The 23,456-nt window shown below is 39.0% G+C and overlaps 2 protein-coding genes across 14 annotated transcripts in view; both read left to right on the top strand.

Annotated features, from left to right (window-relative positions):
- The first annotated feature begins 140 nt into the window (after positions 1 to 140).
- Positions 141 to 5,853, top strand: zdhhc21 (zinc finger DHHC-type palmitoyltransferase 21). Of its 3 annotated transcripts, none has more exons than XM_067261475.1 (8): positions 141 to 274; positions 924 to 1,082; positions 1,170 to 1,268; positions 1,745 to 1,856; positions 2,559 to 2,697; positions 2,815 to 2,928; positions 3,122 to 3,165; positions 3,806 to 5,853. In XM_067261475.1, the coding sequence occupies exons 1-8, from the start codon at positions 259 to 261 to the stop codon at positions 3,921 to 3,923; spliced, it is 801 nt and encodes a 266-aa protein (XP_067117576.1). In that variant the 5' UTR covers positions 141 to 258; the 3' UTR covers positions 3,924 to 5,853. The 3 variants fall into 3 exon arrangements, with proteins under 3 accessions (XP_067117576.1, XP_067117575.1, XP_067117577.1); XM_067261474.1 differs by having other exon boundaries at positions 3,800 to 5,853; XM_067261476.1 differs by having other exon boundaries at positions 209 to 278; positions 3,800 to 5,853.
- Positions 5,854 to 11,262: 5,409 nt separating this feature from the next.
- The window catches only part of LOC136967898 (nuclear factor 1 B-type-like), a 107,033-nt gene continuing 94,839 nt past the window's right edge, over positions 11,263 to 23,456 (top strand). For 9 of the 11 annotated variants that reach the window (XR_010879543.1, XR_010879544.1, XM_067261892.1 and 6 more), the window contains exons 1-2: positions 12,955 to 13,340; positions 15,630 to 16,161. Coding sequence is in view for 9 of the 11 variants with exons in the window: in XM_067261892.1 (XP_067117993.1) it covers positions 13,308 to 13,340; positions 15,630 to 16,161 (565 nt within the window). In the remaining 2 variants the exon portion in view is untranslated. Of the gene's footprint in view, positions 11,525 to 12,954; positions 13,341 to 15,629; positions 16,162 to 23,456 lie in introns of those variants that run through there. The other 2 variants (XM_067261887.1, XM_067261885.1) reach the window with 1 other exon arrangement.

Genomic DNA, 23,456 nt, shown 5'->3' with positions numbered 1-23,456 from the left:
CATCATTCCGAATTTAAAGATCACTTGCTATGTGAGATAAAATATTTAAACCGTCTTTGCTTCCACCCAGTGGCCAACATTTACAAACACGCCATTCACTCTGGCAACGACTCGTAGCCAATGACAACACCTAGAGCTACCTAGACTAGCTACATCATCACAGTTTCAGAGAGACTGGGATGGTTTCGAGGGGCAGGGATCTGAATACGGAAGTTAACACAACAGCTAAGAAACCTTTGTAGCTAACCAACTACTCTCATGGGAGCTGTGTCTAGTAGGTAACTATACAATTGTTTGATATCAAGAATGTTAATACAACCATGGCATGCAACTGATAATAATTACCATCTAGTTAGCCAGGCCTGGAATCAGTTATTGTAACTGATAGTTGATTTAAGTGGATAGCTACCTAACTAGTTGTCAACTAGCCTAGCTAGCTAGGTTTCCTAATAATGTAGGGAAGATTTGCAACCACAACTACCGACACGTATCTGTTATCAACGAAAACATCCGTTTTAGTTGGTTAGATTACCTGTGGCTGTAAAGTTAGCAAGGTATCACTTCTTTATTACAATTACTGAAGAAGAAAAAACATCTCACCTGTCTGTGCCTCATAATTTGTGGGTCGCCCAGATTCACGCTGTAAACTCTTGAATCTGTAAACAATGTATGGCATCACGTCATGCTTTATGGTGAAATTATTTTAATTCAGAATTAGGCCAACTCAGATTGAACAAATTGACATATGTAGTGAAAAGTACGGCCGATGTGAACCGATCAGAATTGTCCCCAATATGTGAATTGAAAGATCATTTAGTTATTACAAATATAGTCCAAATTCAAATGTTTATTACATGAGGCATAAGTAGAAAATTAGATAATATTAAAATGTATGCAACATCTTTATGTCTTCTTGTAATTAGGTGCTATGAAGTTTCGATTGCACTTTGTGGTGGACCCCAAGGGATGGCTATGCATCAGTATGGTGTTTGGCGTTTGGCTTTACAACACTGTCTTTGTTCCCAAGTTGGTGCTGCTTCCACATTACAATGAAGGACACATCCCCTGGGCCTTAGTAGTCTGTAAGTGCACAACATGTCGTGATTCAGTGAAGGTACAGGGCCTTGCAAATTGATGTACGACCACCATCCCTATGTCTCTCCCCCTAGGTTATTACATAGCTTCGGCCTTATGTGTGACAGCCCTGTTAAGGGCATCCACCGCTGACCCAGGACAACTTCCACATGACCCCAAAATACCTCAGTCAGGTAAGGGGTAAAAATACCTCACACACGCCTCTTAGATTGATTATCCAATTATGCAAAAAGATGTATATGAAAAGACACTTCCCTTCTCAGAACATGCAGTGCCCAACATTGTTTTATTATTATTATAAAAAGGTTATTTTTCCAACATGAGAATTTCATGTGACTCAATTATGACTTGATAAATAACCAGGGATTTAACTTCTGCATTTTCCTACAGCAAATTACAGATGGTTTGCCCAACAAAAACTTAAATGTAATAAAATTATCAACATTAAATTATGATACAGAGGCTATAGTGTTTGTGGCTCAAATGAATCTTATAGGTAGATGTTATGTATACCTCTGCCTCATCCCAATTAAAATTCACACTACATTTTATGACAAGCTCCTTCATTATCATATAATGAAATTCGCAATCTGAAAAAAGCGTGCCTTTCAGACTAAACGTGTGAAGTAAATTTGTGTCTTACTTTCAGAGCAAGAGAGCTGGCAGCTCTGTAACAAGTGCAACCGGATGAGACCTAAAAGGTCCCACCATTGTAGCCGATGTGGTCACTGTGTACGCAAGATGGACCACCACTGTCCTTGGTAAGCCTATATTTATAGGAAATCTTAATTTTGATTTAAATCAATTGCCTTTAATGGCAATAACAAACATAAGGAGGGGGGAAAAGACTGTAGAAAAAGCTAGTAACTTAGTCTAACTCCCCTTGTTTAAAATACAGAACTCCCTGCTAACTATGACTTGAGTTCACTATTATCTTGCCACCACAAGAATAATTGGCTTCCCCAAATGAATCAAATCTATAGCATAGCTACCTATAGAAAGTGTTTTGGTAATGTGGTTCTATTGGAGCTTAAACAGAAATATATAGGATAACTTATCCAGTTAAGGTCATTTATATTTCAATTACCAAATGAAAGCAAATTAAGATAAACATAACGATCAAATACAATTTAAAATTTATGACAGCCCATCTTGTCAAAGCAGTCCATGACAATGAATAACCTTTGTATGTATTACCTTTGTATCTGTGGTATAGTTGTTTGAAAATGGTGTATATTTTTTTAATAGCATGGAAAATTGTTCTTTGCACTTGCTTCTTGCTTACAAGGCATCTGGTGGATCTAGATTTAGGCCTAGACTGGCATACATTCAGCTGCTATTACTTGCTCTGACTATACCTTGCTTAAACTTTACCACAGATATTCAAATCATGGATAAAGATGCAAAATGCGCTTTTTAAATTCTAGACCCTAACTGCATAACTCCCAATTATATGCTTACAGGATCAATAATTGTGTAGGGGAGGACAACCACTGGCTCTTCTTGCAGCTATGCTTTTATACTCAGGTCCTCAGTTTGTTCACTCTGTTTCTGGACTTCTGTCAGTACTACTACTTCCAACCCCTGTCTAAGTTGGATCAGGTAAACATTCAGAAGGGCTATGCTGGAATCGCTGTTATTATATTTGTAATCATTTCAAGAGTGCTGTATCATACATGTTTTGAATCACAAATCCTTCTTGTTATTGTTCTCTTGTAGGAGTTCACCACTCTCCACGAGGTTGCCTTGCTCAGAGGGTCAGCTATCATGGGGCTGATGATGTTTGGAGGAATGAGCAGTCTCTTTCACACCCAGATTACCGGCATCCTCTCAGTGAGTGACACACTCCCAGAACAGTACTGGCTGTGATTGTGTAGTGATATGACTTTGTTAGAAAGCCTGTTGTTGAAGTGATGATGTCGAAAAAGCAGCTCACTTAATTCAGTATGTGACTGGTTGATTTTACAGGCTTTATTTATTGGTGTTGAGGCTGTTTCTGTGCTTTATGCTTGTTTCATTTGTTTAGGACACAACCACTATTGAGAAGATGTCTCAATTCACAACTGACACGTGAGTTAAAATTACATTACATTACGTCATTTAGCAGACGCTCTTATCCAGAGCGACTTACAGTAAGTACAGGGACATTCCCCCGAGGCAAATAGGGTGAAGTGCCTTGCCCAAGGACACAACGTTCTGATCTATAGCACGATTCCCTAACCGCTCAGCCATCTGACCCCCAAAATGTTAAAATCCTCTCTTTTCAAACAACATGGTTTTAGAATTTAGTTGTTATTCTCTGGATAAGAGCGTCTGCTAAAAAAAAAAGACTAAAAATTCTCTCGTTCTAGAAAAGTATTTGAAGCCTTGGTGGGACAAGGTTTTCCAGGGGTAATTGGATGGGAATAATTTGCTTTTTTTCCAATGCAAACACTTCAGTGTCCTTTTGCCATCAGTTATAGTCTTTCTTCCCCCATACTAAGTTCCATTTTAATAATCTGTGACACTAAACCACAATACATGGCAGTTATTATGTAAGTTAAATGTTGTGACGAGTGCTGCTTTTTCTGTGTGGTTAGATTGGTGGTTTCTGAATGCCCATTCCATACCAGTTGACTGCCACTCAAAATGTGCTACACACACATCAGTAATAGTTGGACCGTGAGTTTTGCATCAGTATTGCATGATGTGAACTCTCTCCCAGATGCAGGTCAAAGAAATCCTGGCAGTTGGCTCTGGCGGAGGTGTTTGGGACAAGTTGGAAAATCCTCTGGTTTCTCCCTCTGAGAAAGAGACAACCGCTTCGACTCGCATATCACTTTGTTTAGACAGAGATGCATTTAAAGAGCCTCTTTTGTGCCATCTGAATGGAGAGACTCCTGGTTTGAGACGCGCATTTGAGCTTGAAGTGCCAGTATTGGTTAAAGTCTCTAAGAGTAAGGGACAGATTGACTGGTCAACATGCGTCGTCTATTCTGCTGCTTATAGGTAAACACATGGGCCGTAGTCTTTTGAGACATGCCTTTGCTTTAGTCTTCACTCAAATGGCATAGGCTTAAGGAATATTTCCAGTTTCAGGTTGATAAAAAGTGGCCTTAACTTATTTTATTCAAGAAGGCATTTTTTGCTGGGAAATTAGGGAAATTATTTGTCTTCTTTGATTTCAGTAGTTGTCCTTTTTGTCTTTATTTCCATGGTAGAGTAGCTGCTGTCACATAAGTGCCTTTAATTTACTGCCACACAATTACATACAATTTGTTTCTCCTAATGTATAAGAATTTTTCTGAAAGCTCATTCAAGTTAAGCTTGAAATTACTGGCTAACTATTGTAAGTAAAGTCAATGTTTATTATTACATCATATAGAAACAAAATTGCGTAAAATTTAAAATTGCTTATTGCTTTCTGCAATATATTCAGGATATTCTGCAAACTTGGTGAACTAGCCATCAAATTTAATTTTTGTTGACTACTTTTGCATTATCTGGACCATAACACAGAGGTACTACTCTTTTGACATGGGTTTACAAATACTAATTTACTTAAATGTGCCTAATGTATTGTAGATTAGGTGTGTGCGCGACTCTTTCTGCCTGTTAAACTTAATGCTCTGGTGGGACGGTAAGAGCTGCTGAGATCAAATCTTCCAGTACCCATGGAAAAAAAAATGCACTGGTGTTGTCAATGGTATGAAAGATTTTGACAGAGGATTTAAATGTAGAGTTACAGAGAACGTCCGTTCCAATGCCTCATCTTTAGCGGATGCATGAAAGCATACTTGACAATCCTGTGCATTTGTATTTGTGAAAGTTTGTGTCTTTAAAACAAAGAAGACAAATAAAGACAAATACAATTTATTTATGAAGGAACGTATCCTGTATAAAGATAATAATTAATGAGAATAGATGACAAATGAGTACCTGCACAGAATACTGTATTAGGCTTAGTTCAGAATGATCTCATGACTTACACTGGAGTGTTTTATATTCCGTTTTTTCTTTATTTTTTTTACATGGAGAACCTATTTACATTGTGCTTTTGACCTTATTAAAGATATATTGTGGTGTATTGTGGATATTATCAATACTGTGCCTGTTTAGAAGTGCTGTCTCTTGACTTACATTGTGCTTCTCTTACTCAAACCAAAAACCTGCTGACAAATTATTAATATGTATAAATATATATGTGTAAAAATGTATGAGAGAAAAATGGAGCAGTGAAATATCAAAGGTGTATGTATATCATGATGCTTCAACAATATACAGTTATGTCCTTCATATGACATATTATATTAAATTATTTATGTTGGCAGCCCACTGTTTCCCCCCAATACATCCTGTATTGAATGTTGTAATCTAATGTTTACATGCATGCACTGATCTCTCCAACTGGGAAGATAACAACACCCTAGAGAAATCAGATATTATGCTTACCTCAGGCTACAGAAATAAGTGCCTCATAGCAAGATGTCTGAGCCAAAGCAATATACTGACCGTTAAAAAACATTTTTAATTCCTTTTTTCCCCTCCATGGGAGTGGTTGGTTTTTAATGTATATTTGATTGAATTGATAACTTTTTTTTCTTTTTTCTTTTCTTGTTAACTTCTGAAAACCATTTGCAAGTCCATGTGTTGTATTGGGTGCACTTGTATGTTGTGGCTTTCATTTGAATGATCTAACTCTTTTTTTGGCATCCAACCATCTTTCCATCCACCCATCCACCTACCCTATCAATATTATATATTATATTACAATAAAACCCAAATAAAAGGTTAAATTGTTCTTGAGTCCTTGTGTTTTAATGACTACACCAGTGTGGGACATCAACAAATCATTGGTGCTAAGCGAAATACAAAACACTTTTTTAAGAGAATAATAAAGAACAAGCATTTTTTACACAATATATTGTTACCATAGTTATATTATTAAGTAGGAATGCATACCATAAGTCTTCGATTAAAGAATAATGGCCAACCAAGAGTTAATTTTATTTTTAATCTGGTTGAACATGCTTCATCAACTATACAAATTAATCAAGTGGCCACCTGTTATCATTATAGTGCATGACATCTGGTTGAACAAAGGAAATAATTATATGCTCCATAAACATGAACTAAGCTTGTTGGATGCAAGCCTTGTCTACAGTTTTATTAGCAGTCTGATTGGCGGTATTAGTCTGTTTTGCCAATCCTGGACTAGGATTAAGTCAGATTTTTTTTTAATCGGTCATTATTTACAGATAATATAGTTTTATACCCCGTTCCATATGGGTTTTGTTAAATCCAAGCATCAGTATATTATTGATCTTTACACAGCTTGGTATCTGTAAGGCATATGTTTACAGGTCAGACTAAATATTTTTTGCAGTAATACCTTGCTGAATACAATTAATATTAATAGTGTTAATAATAATAATGATTATAGTTAATTGAATTAAACTGTATTTTAGAGAAGTGGACTGAAAACCCCTGGTCCTCAGAGCCCACTGTCCTGTATGTTTAGATGTTTCTCTGCTCCAACACACCTGGTTCAAATGAATGGGTATCAAGCTCTGCAGATGCCTGATAACGACCATTCATTTGAATCAGGTGTTTTGGAGCAGCGAAACATCTGAAACATACAAGACAGGAGGTCCCCATGACCGGGATTGAAGACCACTGTTCCATTCATTTCATTTGGTATAAATTGTATACGGTTGACTTCTACAGACAACCTAGCCTACAGACGGCATTTAGAGGTTAAAGAGTGAGATTCATTGGCAGGTGTCTGTAATAATATGTATCGATTGACCTATTGATTTCTCATTATCTCATTGTATTTGAAAAGAAGAAAGCAGAAATCCAATTACAAAACTGTTAAGCCTAATCCTGTGAAATGTATTGACTTTCAAAATCAAAATCAATACAGACTTTGGTTTGTAAGCCTATGACTTTTCTTTCTTCAAGCCTACAGTAAAGAATGGGCCATTTATTCATTGTCTAATTTAGCTGTTTTTTATTAAGGGCACAAGATGCATAACCTGTATGTCTTGGACTTAACTACAGGTGAATATGGTTTGAATGAGCCTTGATAAACCATCCTGATCATACAAGATTCAGATTCATCTTGATTCTGAAGATACGTTTTACAAATGGTGTTCTGGATTCTGAAGAGGTATGTTCTTAAACCACTGATCAGTTGACAACAATTAAAGATAATGATTACTTTATTATTTCCATACTGTGTGAAATGTTCTGAATATAATAAACAATGTTTGACCTATACCTTGCAATATTAAGCTCATGAGCACATAACCCTTGGTTATGTCCAGGAGAGAAATATGCCTATCTATTAACTATGTTTCTTGTATCATTGATAAACTGTTATTATTCTGTTTTATTATGCCTGCATAGCCATAAGTTGGGTCTTTGTAAGGTGTGACTATGAAAGGCCTGTGTCGCTGATGTAAGTCAGAGGTCACAATAATGCCAAAGTGTATAATGCCATGCAACTTTGAATGAGGAAAATAGAAAGAGCGACAACGCCATTTCCAGGAGCCCTATCTAAATACCTAAACAAAAGCAATCTAGCATAGTGTCCTTTTTCAGTGTCGGCAAAATGCTATGTTAATCATTTTTTATCCTCCCATATTGTGATACCATATACTCTCTTGATTTCCTGTATTCATTGTCCAGTCTTCTGTGATACTCAACTGGAGTGTAATAGACACCTGCACCTCACATATGTGTAATAAATACATTGATTTTGTCTTGAACTTGTCTTAAAATCATCTTAACTATTCCTTTCATTGACTTGGCACTTACAGAGCAATTGGGTATTATCTAACTGTCTTCTTTCCAAAGTGAGGAGTGCTCACCTGTTTCCTGGCAAGTGCTCATGTGAATGAGAGAGGGAGTCATATAGGTGTTGCTATTAATGCAGCACTCAAGGTTTTATTTATTTGGAGTAACTTTCTGAATGCCATATGGTCTCTAAATTCCAGTGGTTTCAAGCCAGTCATGTTTCACTGCAGAATCCACCCACGGCCCAAGTGGGCAGCCAAGCTGCCATTGAAGCAGCAAGTGAAGAGGCTTGGAATGAGGCAGGACAGAAAAGGTCTTTTCAGCTGATTTAAATATTCCTCAGAATCATCAAATGTCAACTGCTATGGGAAAAAAAGGAATAAAGTCCCCATTGTTTTACTCATTTGAACAATAGGTTTACTTGGGCGTGGGATTTTCTTATGTAATTGATTTTTTTTTTAAAGGTTCCTACCATGGAACCTGATTGTGATTGGCATTTTAGTGGTTACATGGGTGTGATACAGCATATTGAATCTAATCTGTATCTAATACAGATATGTGCTATCTTATTCTATCTAATAAGGTATCAGTTTAGTAAAGTTTTTCAGTTGTGGTCAATCAACAGTCAAATAAATGTGCAAAGTTAAAGAGATCAATCAATCTTGTATACCGTTTTATTTAATTGTTGTTATTTTGTTGTTTCAGTTTTTACTTTTATAAATACACATTACATTTACATAAAAATGCAAGGCAAATTTGTTTGCCACCAAAATAGTAAAAATCTCTCCCAAAAGTCTCCCAAAGGTCAGACTCTAAGATTCAGGTCACAATCCCAAGTTTGTGACCATCTGCCGCATACTGTAGATCAATCAGGCATGGCAGTTCTGATTATAAATTATATAGAAGCTGTAAACTGGGGAGCTTAGTCAGGGGTTAAATGTACAATCCAATTTTGTGTAAACACACAAAATGTGTCCAATTTCAGTAGTGTTGAGAAATGTATATGTCACCTTTATTATTAAGTCTATTGCCTAAACTATGCCTGTTTCAAAATAAAAATCTGAAAAGGTTTTAGGAAATCTTTTGTGTGCCACACTTATTGTTATGTTTGGAAATGTATTTATGGTTTATGGAAAATGAAGGGGGATCATTTGGGGGCCAAGTTGCAAGTGATAACAAATTCCAGCTAGCAGTGCTTCACAAAGCAGCTAGCTTCTACTCCCACTGGCTCACTCTGGGGCTTTACAAGAGAATGATGTTCCTGTTCTCAATTGTTTCATCTGCTGTTAAAAAAATTAATCCAGACTGAGGGTTTTTTGTGCGTGTGTGTGTGTGTGTGTGCGTGTGTGTGTGTGTGTGTGAACCAGCAGAGACAAGGGTAGGGGGTGTACGAGGGATGCAGATCATGATTCCAATCACAGCAGAGCATTTCAGGCAACAAGGGTACAGTATGTTGTAGGCTTCAAGTTATTGGTCCTGTGTCCTTTTGTGTTATCAAACTACTAGTTGATGTGAAGCACGGCATGGCTCCCCTGATGTTGCCTTGATTCCGTGTCATGTCTTATTCCAATCTGTGTCAAATGAAGATGACAGACACTGTGATGGCTGGGAATCCAACAGAGAACTCCATAAAGTGGCAATTATGTTATGATATGGCAGCCAGGACTTGGTGGATGGTAAGTGATGTTCTGTTTTACCTCCTTTTGGTCTATTCTCTTCTTCTGTCTTCTTCATCTGTTTTATCAAGTTAAAGTCTGTAAAGAATTGTTATACTTGTTCGTACAAGTTTATTTTGGGTCTGGTTTATATGAAGAAGTTGCTTTGAATGATCACTGTGTGACTGTGTTCCACTTTAGCACATTTGAATCAGTGGGTACTTGAATCAGTATGTACTTTAAAACTCAGTATGTTCATATTATGCAATGATACTATACTATCGATGCAATGAATAATCAGAATGATGTAGTTTGATTTTAATAATTTACAACTACTACAAAACGTGTAGATTTTCTTTTTGGGTTTTATGCATACTTTTTAGTTATCGGTAGTTTCCACATAGTGTTAAATTAGAAAAATGAAACACTATATGAATGACAATGCTTTGTGAACCAGATAACAATAGATACATGACATAGCGTTTCCAAGTTATTAGTCCAATGGTGAAATATTGGGAAGGTGTGGGCCCTGACAGCAGACTAGAGACGGTGGTGGATAAACAGATAAACAGATCTAGATTAACATTTATTTTTAATTGCTTTACACAATTTAAGTGGCTTCCTGGCTGTTTAATTCAGTGCTTCAGATGGTCAAAGAAATCATCAAAAACACCAAGAAACAGATCTCTGCAGGCAATCACAGATGCAGGAATTAAATCAGAAGAAAAAAACACATCTATATTCATAACAAAATAACACTAGCGCCACCTACTGGATTGTTAAAGTAAAGCCATCCAAACTGCCTCCTGATCAGCTGACCTGTGCTAGACTACTACAAATGAAATGTTATCCTGATGAACACGCTTATTTTGTCACGATATTATAAGACAAATATTGATTGTATTCTATTATTTCTTGCGAAATACGTTTACACTTTTTACAAATTACAGCCTACAGGCCTTACGTTTTTTTTAAACATTACCTAACCCCAGTATTCCATTCTTAATGTTTTTCGATGTAACATTTGGTTGCTAAATCTATGGAAGATTTGCGATTAGCGAACTTTATATGCTTACCCACTTAGTACCACAAGGTGGCACTACATATAAAGTAACTATTCAAATTAGTAGGGCAACACAGGAAGCTGAGAATGTGGAGTTTAGAACAATGCAAATGTTTGCGTAATAGAAATGTTTTAATGTCATAATAAAAGTAACACTTTCGTAATTTGGACAAAAAATATGAACGTTTATGTTATGGTATAGGTGTTATATTATAAAATATAAACAAATAATGGTATCATAATAAAGTTATGAATAGCCTACTTGGGTCAAAGTTGTGACAGTAAATAAAGAACCTCCAAAATCTTACGTTTTTTCAAAAAATATAATTTAGATTACTTGCATTGTGTTTTCTTTCACACATTTAAGAATTTATGTGAATTAATGTCTAAAATCCATGCTGTACCTAACAATCTTCTTCAATTTGCTTACCAAGCATAGGCTACTATTCAAGTAAATAGAAGCCATAAACTATGACAGACCAGCGGAAGTGAAGGGCCAGTGTAATCCTGAGGCCGCCACTGTCCTGGCCAATCGGATTCGAGAATGCAAGGACAAGAGGGAAGCTCTCTTTGGCTGCTGCGAGGTGCACAGACAGGCAGTCAGGCAGCGAAAGTGAAGGCGGAGACCTGCCCTGATCCGAAACTCAGCCTCTTCTGGATCACGTTCAACTTGACAAACCCAAACCAATCCAAAAGTAAGATTTGAAGAGGAAGAAAGATTTTTTTTACGAGGAGCTTAAGGTGCTTGATTTTACCGCCTTTCGCCCAAGAATTTTCTTCCGGTGTTGTTTTTTTTTTGCAAGCACTACGAGAAAAGCCACTGAAAAGCACAAAGTTGAACGTGAGAAATGTGAAGCTACCAGCCTGTGTTTCAACCAGGTTCAACCAGGTTCCAGGACCCCCCTTTTTATCCATGCAATACAGTGCGATGGTACGTGAACTCGGAAAATTCTTGCTATGGTGTTATACATTATCAGTGCCTCTTCCTAGTATTAACCCACTCACTACTTGGTTGAGTGGGAATAGAAGAGCCAGTGTTAGAAGAGTTGTAGTTTATTTTGTCGAGGCGGATCAGCCAAACTTAGCCTACATGTTTATAACATTCACTGATACTGGCCGGAGGAATTTGCGCTTCAAGTGATTTTGTTTCCACACATAAAATAGAACTTGCGTTGATTTACCCTGCCCCCCAAATAAATAAATGGCCATAACAAAGCCTACATTTTGATTATTTTATTTTAAATTATTTTACAGGGCGGCAAAGCTGTCAGTTAAAATCAGCCCCTTTAAAAGTGAGTTTAAACTATTATGGCCTATAAGAAATGGCAAAAACATTTTGACACTAGTCCTGACAAGTAACAAAAAATGTATCTTGTTGTACAGAATGAACCGGTCGAACATAAGCCTGTGCTGTAGTGCAGGCCTGTCAAAATGCTCGGCAATTTTTTCGATCTCGTAGGACTACCTACACTACCGAAACAGGTTTGTTTTGGGGTGGAATTTGTGAATATTAGCCTAACTTAAGTAAACTACAATAATAATAATAATAATAATAAATGTTTACATAAACACTAACATAGGCTGTAGGCTATAACTATCGCCTATAGGCCTAATCAAAATGCCCGCAAACGGGGAGTAATGCCAGTGTGAGTCCAAAATGTGTAATTGACATGCCACCAGTGTTCCTTATTTCATGACAGTGTCGAGCGGAGGCTATATAAGAAAACGTAATTATACTGAAGTCCCAGGTCACCTACAGCCTATTTGATCTTTGCGAAACGTAACACCGTGGTCTAGCAAATGTCACCAGGATTTGTTAATGCGCTTTTTTACACTTTTATTGTGACCGTAATAGTTAATTAAAAGTTTTGATAATTGCCACTAAAACGGAATTGACTGATGAAGTTAAAAGAGTATGAATGCTGCAATAATTGTAGCCTGACTTGTAAGTTGTAGGCTACGCCGCATAATCATAATTCGATGTTATTGACACGGTTGATCACACAATACGGTCGTTCTGAGATTCAGCAAGATAGATAGCCTACTTGAAACAGTGACTTCGGAAAAGACCTGAAGTTAATATGTGAAGGAATTTCTCTATGCATTTCTTTTCGAATGGGGCGCTGGTCCAAAGTCTTCCTCTTATAAAATCATAGCCTAGCCTGTCAGAAACAGCCAGAGAGAAAAGGGGGAAGAAATCGTTTAATGCTGCTTTAAAGGGGAGACGAGGCGGTGGGATGGATATGGAATGCGTTTGTTGGAGGAGGAGGAGTGTGACTAAGTAATTACGTGAGGAAAAATCCTTGGATCAGATTTGGTTGAATCGCGGACAGTGAAGGTGTAGCCTACGGATATTTGAAGTTTGCGAGACGATACAGAAATTCGGAACTTCTAATGTATTTATAAATCAGCTCTCTGTCACAAAATGGGAAAAAGCGCAAGGATCCTTCATCCACCGGCTTCATCAATTATACAGAAATAGAGGAATTTAAAGTGACTATTTGTGAAGTCCTGCCTTATCATTTGAACCAAGAACTAGCAGATGGCAAACTTTGGATCAACACAATTATATTGATGTTCTTGGGAAATCCTTAACAGACTATCCATATTCATTGCATGATGTATACCGAGCAAGAAAAAATGCTGCGATAAAGTGATATACACTCAGAGGAATCAATTGAAGTAGCCTACCTAATCTGTGTACCAGTTGGTTTATGATGTACTCTCCAACAATCTGTCTTACTCAGGTATATACTTTATTTAACTGTTTCTTGTTCAATTATCATGCTGAAGTAGGTTGGCTGTACAATATAGAGTAATCTATTGCGTTTCATTTTCCTGTCGACTTGCAGGCTTCAAACTTGGCTTATACTTAGTTGGCTCGTAATATAAAGTGGTGAGGAATAGAGTAGTGAGGTGCATGCGTCCTGTCTTCCTAGTTTGCATGTTGCTTACGCTAGTCTAAATCATTTATCGAAAATCTGTTGTCATGTTACAGAACAACCGACAGATGAGTCTTATGCAGAAATTGGCCTTATTGAAGGATTCGGTGCAGTCTAATTAAATGATGCTGTGCGTATGTTTGCGTAAAGTTGTCGCTCTCAGATAAATTGCTGCAATATAAAACATTGACTTGAAAAATAAGAAGTAGGCTACTGTCAATACCTTTACAGACAATTCACAAGAAACCCAATTTAATGATTCTTTTTAAAATAATTTTTCTATTTCGAGATTTAAGACGAGAGCTTTTTGCGCTACTTTCACTGAATGGAGATGAAAACAATGATAACGTTGATTATATGGTTGGACAGAGTAGCTGGCTGTGTAGCTGAGTCAGTTTTAATGTTTATATTTTACTTGGCATAAAGTGAGTGAGTGACTGAAATGTGGTTTAGTTTTAGGTGTACTTAAGAGGATTGTGTATTTTATCACCTCAAGTGAAGTGCACTACAGACACTTTCAAACTAATTTCTTACAGAGGAAATTACCAATTCTTGGCTTTACTTGTTTTCGACTACATGTTATATTGTTATATTGGTATTAGTTTATGGGATATTAGGAAGATGTAGGAAAGGTAGTCTATCAAATAATACAATTTATAAAATAATTCAGCATAATCCAGTTTTGTCTCTTTTGCCATTTTTATATAATGTTCTATTGGGTTGCTTACCCAAATTGTATTTCATATCGAGGGGAAAATTAAATAAATTTGCCATCACAGTAGCTTGTGGTCTGAGAATGGTTCTATGTTATATTGTTGTATAGCATTTCAGATAACATGCAAATATCACTCTGAAAAATCCACAGCAGTTAAGCATTTGCTGATACTATATGTTTGCTATTAAGTTTTTTTCTTGGTTGAATAGCAGTGTTGACCACCAATACAGCATGATAATGGTGTTGGATATTTGTGGTTTCTCTTCATCTAAAAATAACATGAGGATAATGAGACCACTAATGTTAAACTTCTGTTATAGTTCATCATTATAATAGGATTCATAAATAATTTGATTCTGCATTTAATATGCTTATAAATGATAAATAACACTTTCAGTTCTTTACAATTCATTTGAAGCAAAGCAAGTAAAAAATGAATGTGAATAATGAAATTGATATAGTAATGCAATTGTTATATGTTTTAGTAACATCTTTCTATTGGTCTGTGGTACAATAACATGGTATTTTTTAGATTAATCAATGAGAATTGCAATTCTCCAAATATCATAATCCAAGGGTCATTGGGAATACAAATAATATCCTCAGGGTTCCATATTCATTAGCAACCTTTGTTGTCAATATCAATCTTGGATTTTTAAAATTGATTTAAATTAGCATAACACCATTCATATTTGCCTTCTCACACAGTGACTCAGCAGGTCTGAAAACTCAGTCTTGAACCTGTGCAAATACACATTGTTGATTTCAGACACAATTTTCTATTTCTAAAGAAAGATTGATCGTTAATAGTTAGACAGCAGTTAGTCTCAGCTAGTGTTTCCAGTTTTTCTTTTGACTTCAATCCCCTTCAAATGTCTTTCCTTCAGAAAAGGGCAAGATCCTGTTGGAATGTTGATTGTGTGGTACGAGCAGCACAGAGTCCTTCTGCTACTTCAGTGGTACTATTCCTCATGCTCTGGAAATGAGAAAACACTCTGACTCGCATCTGTCTGTTCTTTGGCTGCTGTTGTGCTGTAACCTGAAATATACCGTGTTTTTGTGATGCAGTTATCTAAAATGGTGAAACGGCTGTTAATCATGATTTCTTTGGCATCAACAAAACTATCAAAATATACTTTAAACTGTGCTATGCCATCCATTAGAGGAAATTGTCGTTGTGTTTTTTGTTGCTGTTTGTAGTACATTTGTGTTTTGTATACTTCTGAAATGAGGTCGATTTGACAGTTTGGTTGGGCTGTCTTTTGCTGTTGGCTGAGCAGAATGATGACCTGATCTTTGAAAAGGTACTTTCCTAGGTTAATTCTATTAATTCTATTAATTTCTCTTTTCCTCTCCTTCTCTCTCTGTCTAAACAACAGGATGAATTTCATCCCTTCATTGAGGCACTTCTTCCTCATGTCCGTGCAATTGCCTACACATGGTTCAACCTTCAGGCCAGAAAACGCAAGTACTTCAAGAAGCACGAGAAGCGAATGTCCAAGGACGAAGAACGCGCGGTCAAAGACGAGCTCTTGAGCGAGAAGCCTGAAGTCAAGCAGAAATGGGCATCCAGGCTGTTGGCAAAACTCCGCAAAGACATCCGTCAGGAGTATCGTGAAGACTTTGTGCTCAGTGTTACTGGGAAGAAGCACCCGTGCTGCGTGCTCTCCAACCCAGACCAGAAGGGGAAAATCCGCAGGATCGACTGTCTGAGGCAAGCGGACAAGGTGTGGCGTCTGGACCTGGTCATGGTCATACTCTTCAAAGGCATCCCTTTGGAAAGTACAGATGGGGAGCGCCTCGTCAAGTCTCCACATTGCACCAACCCAGCACTTTGCGTCCAGCCGCATCACATAACAGTGTCAGTCAAGGAGCTGGACTTGTTTCTAGCATACTATGTCCAGGACCAAGGTAGGTTTGGCTCAGGCTATTGATTTCTATGTTGGCAAGGTCAAAGCTAACATATCTGCTGACCTTTTTGGCAGTCCTGTGGGAGATTGGGAGTCTGTGTGTTATCTTGTCTAGTTATTCATGTCCTCATTCCTAAGTAGAGGCCAAATATTGCCAAATATCCAAATTGAATGACCTACAAAAATATACATCTATAAATAATATATAGTAAGTTACGTAAAAACACAGTGGCAAAGAGTTGGTCTAATCAGCAATGAGTGGCCCACATATAGTACACTGGTTGTTCTCAGAAAGTGACTCTTAGCTCAGATAGGGACTAAAAGATTAGGAATAATAACAGAGTTGCTTACATATGAGATATAAGACTCGGATTGACCAAGCAATATTTAAAACAAATGTACATTTTAATTTAGTGGAATGAAGACTACGTAGATGATTTAGCTGCAAGGGACACCAGACCTAAATATATATTATTAACGGACACATGCTGTGCTGAAAAATGCTAAAGGTAAAAGAAAAGAAGTACACTTAAATATTTGAACTAAATAACATGTGTATGCACTAATTTGTACTCACTATATCAGGAGTGTAAAATTGTCTGATGCCAAAATGTATAGTGCATATTCTTTTTTATCTATCTAGATGTTGGATCAAAATGGGTTAATAGGTTATGAGATGGCACTAGGCCTATACCACTTTTGATAGCATCTGGCTGGTGCTAGATAGAGTAATGTTTTCATTCTTGAGCGTTTATCAAGTTTTTGTTGCCATTTGTTTTTCCAATATGCCTTTTAGTTAATATTTTTTTTAATTTTAAGGTCACCTGAAGTTTTATTAACACCACATGCCATAGAATCTTCCAGACATATTGTTTTTGCAGAAGAAATATACTATACTGTCGCTTGCTCATTAACATCAATCTCACAGTGCCTATTTTGTGTTTAAGAAGTGCCAGGGAAAGCAGAAGGCATAGTCTGGAGACAATAATGGTTGCCATTGGCACCGTGGTTGGCATCAGACGCTCTTTTGTGTCTTTTGTAGGAGACCGCTGATTCTCAACATTGCATCTGCTATGCTATACTGTTCGGTGCCAGCCAGTAAGGATCTCAAATGTCACCCACTTTGATAATGTGAACAATACAATTTCTCAAAATACACAGGATATTTATTTAGTCAGAATAATTCTCTGGAAATACAGACACATAACTTTTAACCTTTTACAAAATATGCATTGTCTTAGAGTCTTGTAAAATGATTGAAAGAGTCAAATTATTTTTTTCTAAATTAGGAAAGCTATTCTGGAATGTGTTTCTGGAGCTGACCTAAATTTCAAGCGTTGAAAAGAAATTATAGATTTTTCAGATGAAACTTTGGCAGACAATCCAACAGAAGGTATTACTGGTACTGTGAAGAAGGATATTATGTTGTTACATGGAGCAAAGGTGGATATTATTTTCCATCCAGTTACCAGGCAGTGCCCATCTAGACAATGCAGCCATATTGTGGGAGTTTGCAGCATGGCGCCATTTTGTTTTGCATCATGCCAGGAGAGGCAGGGAAATCGCCAGTAATGGCTGTTAGAGGTTTGGAGGTTGGCATCAAACCCTCTTTGTCTACTTGCAGCATGCCTTTGATTCGTTGGTTGGCATCCGCAATGCAGTGGACACGTTGGAAAGTTTTTGACTGGCAGAATGGAAGCTGCTGCCTTTGTTCTGTGGCAACTGAACAAAACAAACAAACAAACAATTAAACACAGAGAAACAACCAAACTGCCACAATTGCATCAGAATCCGGTGTCTTTGTTAATTGTAACAAAGTATTTTGTGTCCTATTGCACACAGTAACGTCTTCATTATCTTTTGACAATAGCACACCTATGCAATTTTCTATTCACAACAATTCATAATGTCCAATGTCTCATCAGTTTGCCCTTTTTGGTTTTAATTTTATGTAGACGTAAAAGTTAAATTTCTAATGACTTGATGGGTCAATTGCTAAGAAAAGTTGAGAGTTACCGTTGACAGCTTTGGATGAATGTATATTTTGTAGAGGGCTCCTCGGTCTTGGTCACTGTGTTCGGCTGGGCAAAGCGTACCATAGTACTAGTGAATGCCCAGAAGAATGCCCACTGAGAAGTGGGGAGCGAGGTTCTGGCAGATATCGCGCCCAAGTGTTGGTCCTTTCTAAAGGATGTGTTTTGGCTGCATTGTGGATTGTGGCATCCACTAATGCTGTTAGCTTGTGGATTTAAATGTTGTTTTCAATCTTTCTCCCAATTGAGTAATTTTTTTTTATTATTATTTTGTACCCATTTTCGATATTTATTATTTAGTACATCTATTTTTGTATCAGATTTATTCATTGCTTCATTATTTTTCGCTTTTCATGTTATTCAGTTGCTGCAAGTTAGCCATAAGCCATAAAACATGACGAAAATGTTTCCTCTAAATCTACCACACCTTGTTGCTTATAGGTGAATGATCCCTAAAATGCACTGTCATGTTAAAGAGCTCTGTTTTACGATCACCAGACTTGTCTCCTGAACCTAGGGTCACAACCTCTGTAAAGGGATGTGTCATGGTGTTAAATTGAGCCAAACAGATTTAACAAAACACTGGCTTTTAGGAGAGGAGGAGGAAAATGTTTTCTTTTGGGCCGGTAGCTACCTTACAAGCCCCCTTGTTGACCCTTACAGGAGTCAAACTGCCTTGTCTCATGGCGGCCATTTGTCACCCTTCCTAATGTGAACGGCTCGTGGTTCAGTAAGTATAGTGGAGAGGCAAATACATTCAATGTGACAAACTTAACTCCAGTCGTAAACACAAAAACCCACCAACCAACCAGCAGACATCCAAACCCAGCCGTGGTCTAAGGCACCGGCCCATGTCAGCTCTGTGTGTCTTTATGATAATGCCACTGTGGTGAAGCGGCCTTGCAGCCAGTGCAGCCACGCTGTGTGGGGCGGGTTAGCCCTCATTTTCCGGAACATTGCACTTGAGGTGTAGTCAGGGTCAAGAGAGGGTGACCTTCGGGCAACAGAGGAGGTCTGTGCCTAAACACAGGGTCTCTCCTCTCCTTGCATCCCCCCATCCCCTCCTCTGTCAGGACGGCCCATCAGACTCGCTACCCATCATCCCTTTTTCCCACCTGCTCTCCCTCGACCGAAACTCCCCTGAGATATGCTGTGTGTGCTTCTTCATCAGTATGCAACCAGGCCTGCGGTGCACACTGTCTCACTCTGTGCCTATCCGACAGATTCTTACCCTCTAATCCATTTACAACTCGCTAGCAGGTCTAACTGCTCACCCACTTTATTGATTTCCTCTTCCCAGGAAATGTCCCTCCTCCTTCCTCCCTGCCCACCCCGAACCCTCTTGAATGACTTGTTCTTCTTTCATCCTTAAAAAAAAAAATCTGTTTCCTTCTCTGAGCTTGTTTTCAAGCTCCCTGTTTTTAGCTTCCTGCCCTTTCTCTGAAGGCAGCCGTGGGGCTCTGCTACCAGGTCACCCGGTCAGTGTAAACCTGTCGTTATCCGCAGGGTTTCCCTCAGTGCAGTACCTGGGGCTGGAACAGGCCGTGTTGCTTCTGTTGCCCTCTTTTGTGTGCCCTGTGTACACACATCTCTATGGAAACGGGGCAACGCAGTGCCGACAACACTGTAGAATTCCAGAGCATAAGCGCTGCACTATGCAGCAGTTTAGAAAGGCCTTCCACCTACTATATGTGGCCAGGTTAGGATTTGGTCTGGGTGTTTAACTTGTATAGTTAAGATTAAGTAATACAATTGTGGGCTAAGGTTTAGGGCTAGGGTTAGGTTTAGCCCTACCACAAGCACAAGCATAAACATGTTTTTCACATTTAATGGGAATCAAAACACAAGTCTATTTCTTAAATCATATCAGTGTCATCAAAATGTTGATGACAATATGAAATGTTCCTAACTACTTCCATTTTAGTGAGACAAAGTATTTGCTTTTAGGGTCTGAAAAAGATTTCTTTAACACCAGGATTTAAATGAGAAGTGTTTGATTTAGTTCAGTCTACACATACTGTTTTAAAAGGACATCCAGAGCTAAGTGGGTCTCTCAGGTCTTGGGAGAACTCCTGAATGCGTTCCTCTAGAGACCACTTGACAGAAGGCTTAGTGCCTCACACTCATCCCAGCTAGGCCCCTGTCCACCAGACCTCCAAAATGAAGACAAATGGGTATATTCACCCCATGTCCCACACCGCACACTGTACCTCACTGTCCTTATGTTCAAAGACCTTCATTGAACTGCCCTATCCAACGGCTGCTGTCTCTACAGCTGTCCTCCACCATCCAGCCAGCCTACAGGACTGGCCCTACTCACTCTGCCAGCCTACAGGACTGGCCCTACTCACCCTGCCAGCCAGCCTACCGGACTGGCCCTACTCACTCTGCCAGCCAGCCAGCCAGCCAGCCAGCCAGCTTACCGGACTGGCCCTACTCACCCTAGCCAGCTGTTTGCGGCTGTGTCTATGGAGTACAGCCAGAGAGGGGGAAGTGTGAGGGAGGGAAGGAGAGGGGAACCATTTTGGGAATAAGAAGAATCGCAATGCATAAAGAGTGCAGGTCCAGAGTTTTAACTGGACTGCGACATTTAGATCCAAGGCATTGAAAACCAACGTGCATCCCGTCCTCCATCCAGCAATAAGACCATGAATGATGGCTGGGGGAGAAAAAGAAGAGAGAGAGGGTAAGGAGGTGCGGCGGGGCGAAGGGACAGACCATCCTAGAGGTTGCCCGGGAGACGGTTACTTCTCCAGTCCCCCCCACACCCACCCGACTGCTTGGCCCCATCTAAGTCTTTAGAGTCCAGACAGGAGCGATCAGCAACCCAGAGTGATGGTTGTCCCTCCTTTTGTCCTGTGGTACAGTACGGCCCTTCATTGTGATGCCTCGCCAGGGCCCAAAGACAAGACTAAAGAAAAGGCGACCATTACAGCTCTGTACAAAGTGTACTTTGGGGTGGGCATGCTGTTGTTAGCATGGTGAATCCCCAGTGGAATTCTACATAATGTCTATCCTGTGGGTCAAAGAGGGGATATGGTGTCTGGGTCTTGGGAATGGGGGGTTTGAAAGCAGCCACGAACCATTGAGTTGTCAAAGTCAGGGGATGGCTCCTCCCTCACATATGTTAGAATCACCTCTCATGACTCTCTCATTATAACTGTAAACCCTATATGTCTTCTACATGACTGTGCAGTGCAGTCGTTCGTTGGATGAGAGAACAAGTGCCATAAAATATTCGATGTCTCATTGTGTTAATTTGGCCGAAGTGAATGTTATGACATCTACTGGTAGGTCTACTGCTGTTCTTTTATGCTATGGTGAAACGATAACGTGGAATTAAATTGTGAGGAAAATAACTGCTTAGGTGAAAAGCAAGGGGGGGAAACCAGCACATCCTGTGGGTTGGAGCAACACAAAAACAAATCCCAAATCACTGAAACGACAGATGTCAAAGTGTTTCTGGACAGCTACTCTCCCCCTTGTGATAATCATATCCTGTTTTCACACAGCTTCTCTGTGTAAGGGGATTAGAGAGAGAGAGAGAGAGGGGGGGAGAGAAAGTGAGAGAGAGGGTCAGAGCACATTTTAAGAGGTTGAGTCTACAGGAAGAGAGAGATTGAAGAGAAAAGGGGATTCACAGAAAACAGATTTACACACTAAACCTTGATAGATGGTCATTCATAAACACACATTTTTGATTCAGTTAAATCATTACCTAATCCTTCTTTCAGGAGATCCATAAGACCTTTCATAGGTAGCCTACAGTACATGGTTATGGAGGGAATAAAAGAAAACTTTATTTTGGATTCACTACTTTAAGAGTGGAATTATGCCTGTAACATGATGTGCACAGACTCACAACCCACAATGATGTTACTGATCCTACCAAAAAAACAACTCCACTTCACAATGCTCTCTGTAGAACAATCTCTTGTCTGTAGGCTGTATCACCTACATCAAATTGGCCAGACACCCGACCACTTAAAATTGTCCCAGCTGGGCTGTTGTATCCAACAGGATACAAGTGCTTAATGAGTTTTATCATAACAGTCGCCAGCAGGGTAACAGCCCAGCGCTGATAGCAGTATGGTGTTTAAGTTGAACTGGTTGTATTTTCCACATTATTTCTGTCAACTGGTTTTGGATTTGATAAGGATAAAGTAGATGTTCAGTCATTGTTTATTTCTTACCAACAAACAAAAAAAGATTATAATGTGTAGAGCTTTCAATCGACCTAATACCTTAATAACTATAATATGTTACTGCCGTGTTAGGTGCTGTGTGATGTGGGATCTATATAGGGAGTCAGGTGGCTGAGCGGTTAGGGAAGCGGGCTTGTAATCAGAAGGTTGCCAGTTCGATTCCCGGCAGTGCCAGATGACGTTGTGTCCTTGGGCAAGGCACTTCACCCTACTTGCCTCGGGGGAATGTCCCTGTACTTACTGTAAGTCGCTGTGGATAAGAGCGTCTGCTAAATGACTAAATGTCTAAATGTTAATCTATACCCATTGTATTACATATGGATTTGAGCGCAGTGACTGCTGAACTTGGGGCCAGCTCTCACTTTCAGCCTTTCAGACTGCCAGGAATACCACGATATACAACGAGTCTCATGCTGGCCTTTAAACCTGCCTCCATGTTCCTTTTCCCCTCTTTTTTTCTTCCTGACATTGACTTTGGACATGAACACGGTGGAAGGCAAAATCCAGCCATTTCTTGAGGGAATCCTTTTAAATCAACTCTTTGTTCTAAACACATCTTCATCTCTCTGCTCCCAGTCTTTTTCCTCAAACCGAAAGGCAGATTGGCCTTGTTTTTGTATAAACCCCCTGACTGTAACTCAGATTGCCATGTGTGTCTTGTTAAGGGCAGTTATGACAAATGGTAGCAGCTGTACAAACTAATCTCTCTGTAGCTTTCACACATGGCGCCCAATTAACAATGGGCCACTGTGGGACCCTAATCCACGGAGCGGCCACCCATTCCTCCTGCACAGCCAGCGTCCAGCTCGGCCTGCCTGAAGAGGCTGTGGGAGCCGGAGAACCTGCTTGGTGGGAGATGAGAATAGAAGCCCATGTTGTTTAGTCGAACGATTGGTCTTGTGATTCATTTTCTTTCTTATTTGTGTTCTCACTCCAAGGTTTTACATACAGCATGTGCTGCAAGACTCTACAGTACATACGCAAATGCATAATTCAATTTGAATGAAATGAAACAGTTTTGTCTTGCTCTGGACAACTACACATTAATACACCGGAAT

This window comes from Osmerus mordax, chromosome 23 (genome assembly GCF_038355195.1).
Source record: "Osmerus mordax isolate fOsmMor3 chromosome 23, fOsmMor3.pri, whole genome shotgun sequence".
Taxonomy (NCBI): Eukaryota; Metazoa; Chordata; class Actinopteri; order Osmeriformes; family Osmeridae; genus Osmerus; species Osmerus mordax.
This window is presented reverse-complemented; position numbering and strand designations above follow the sequence as displayed.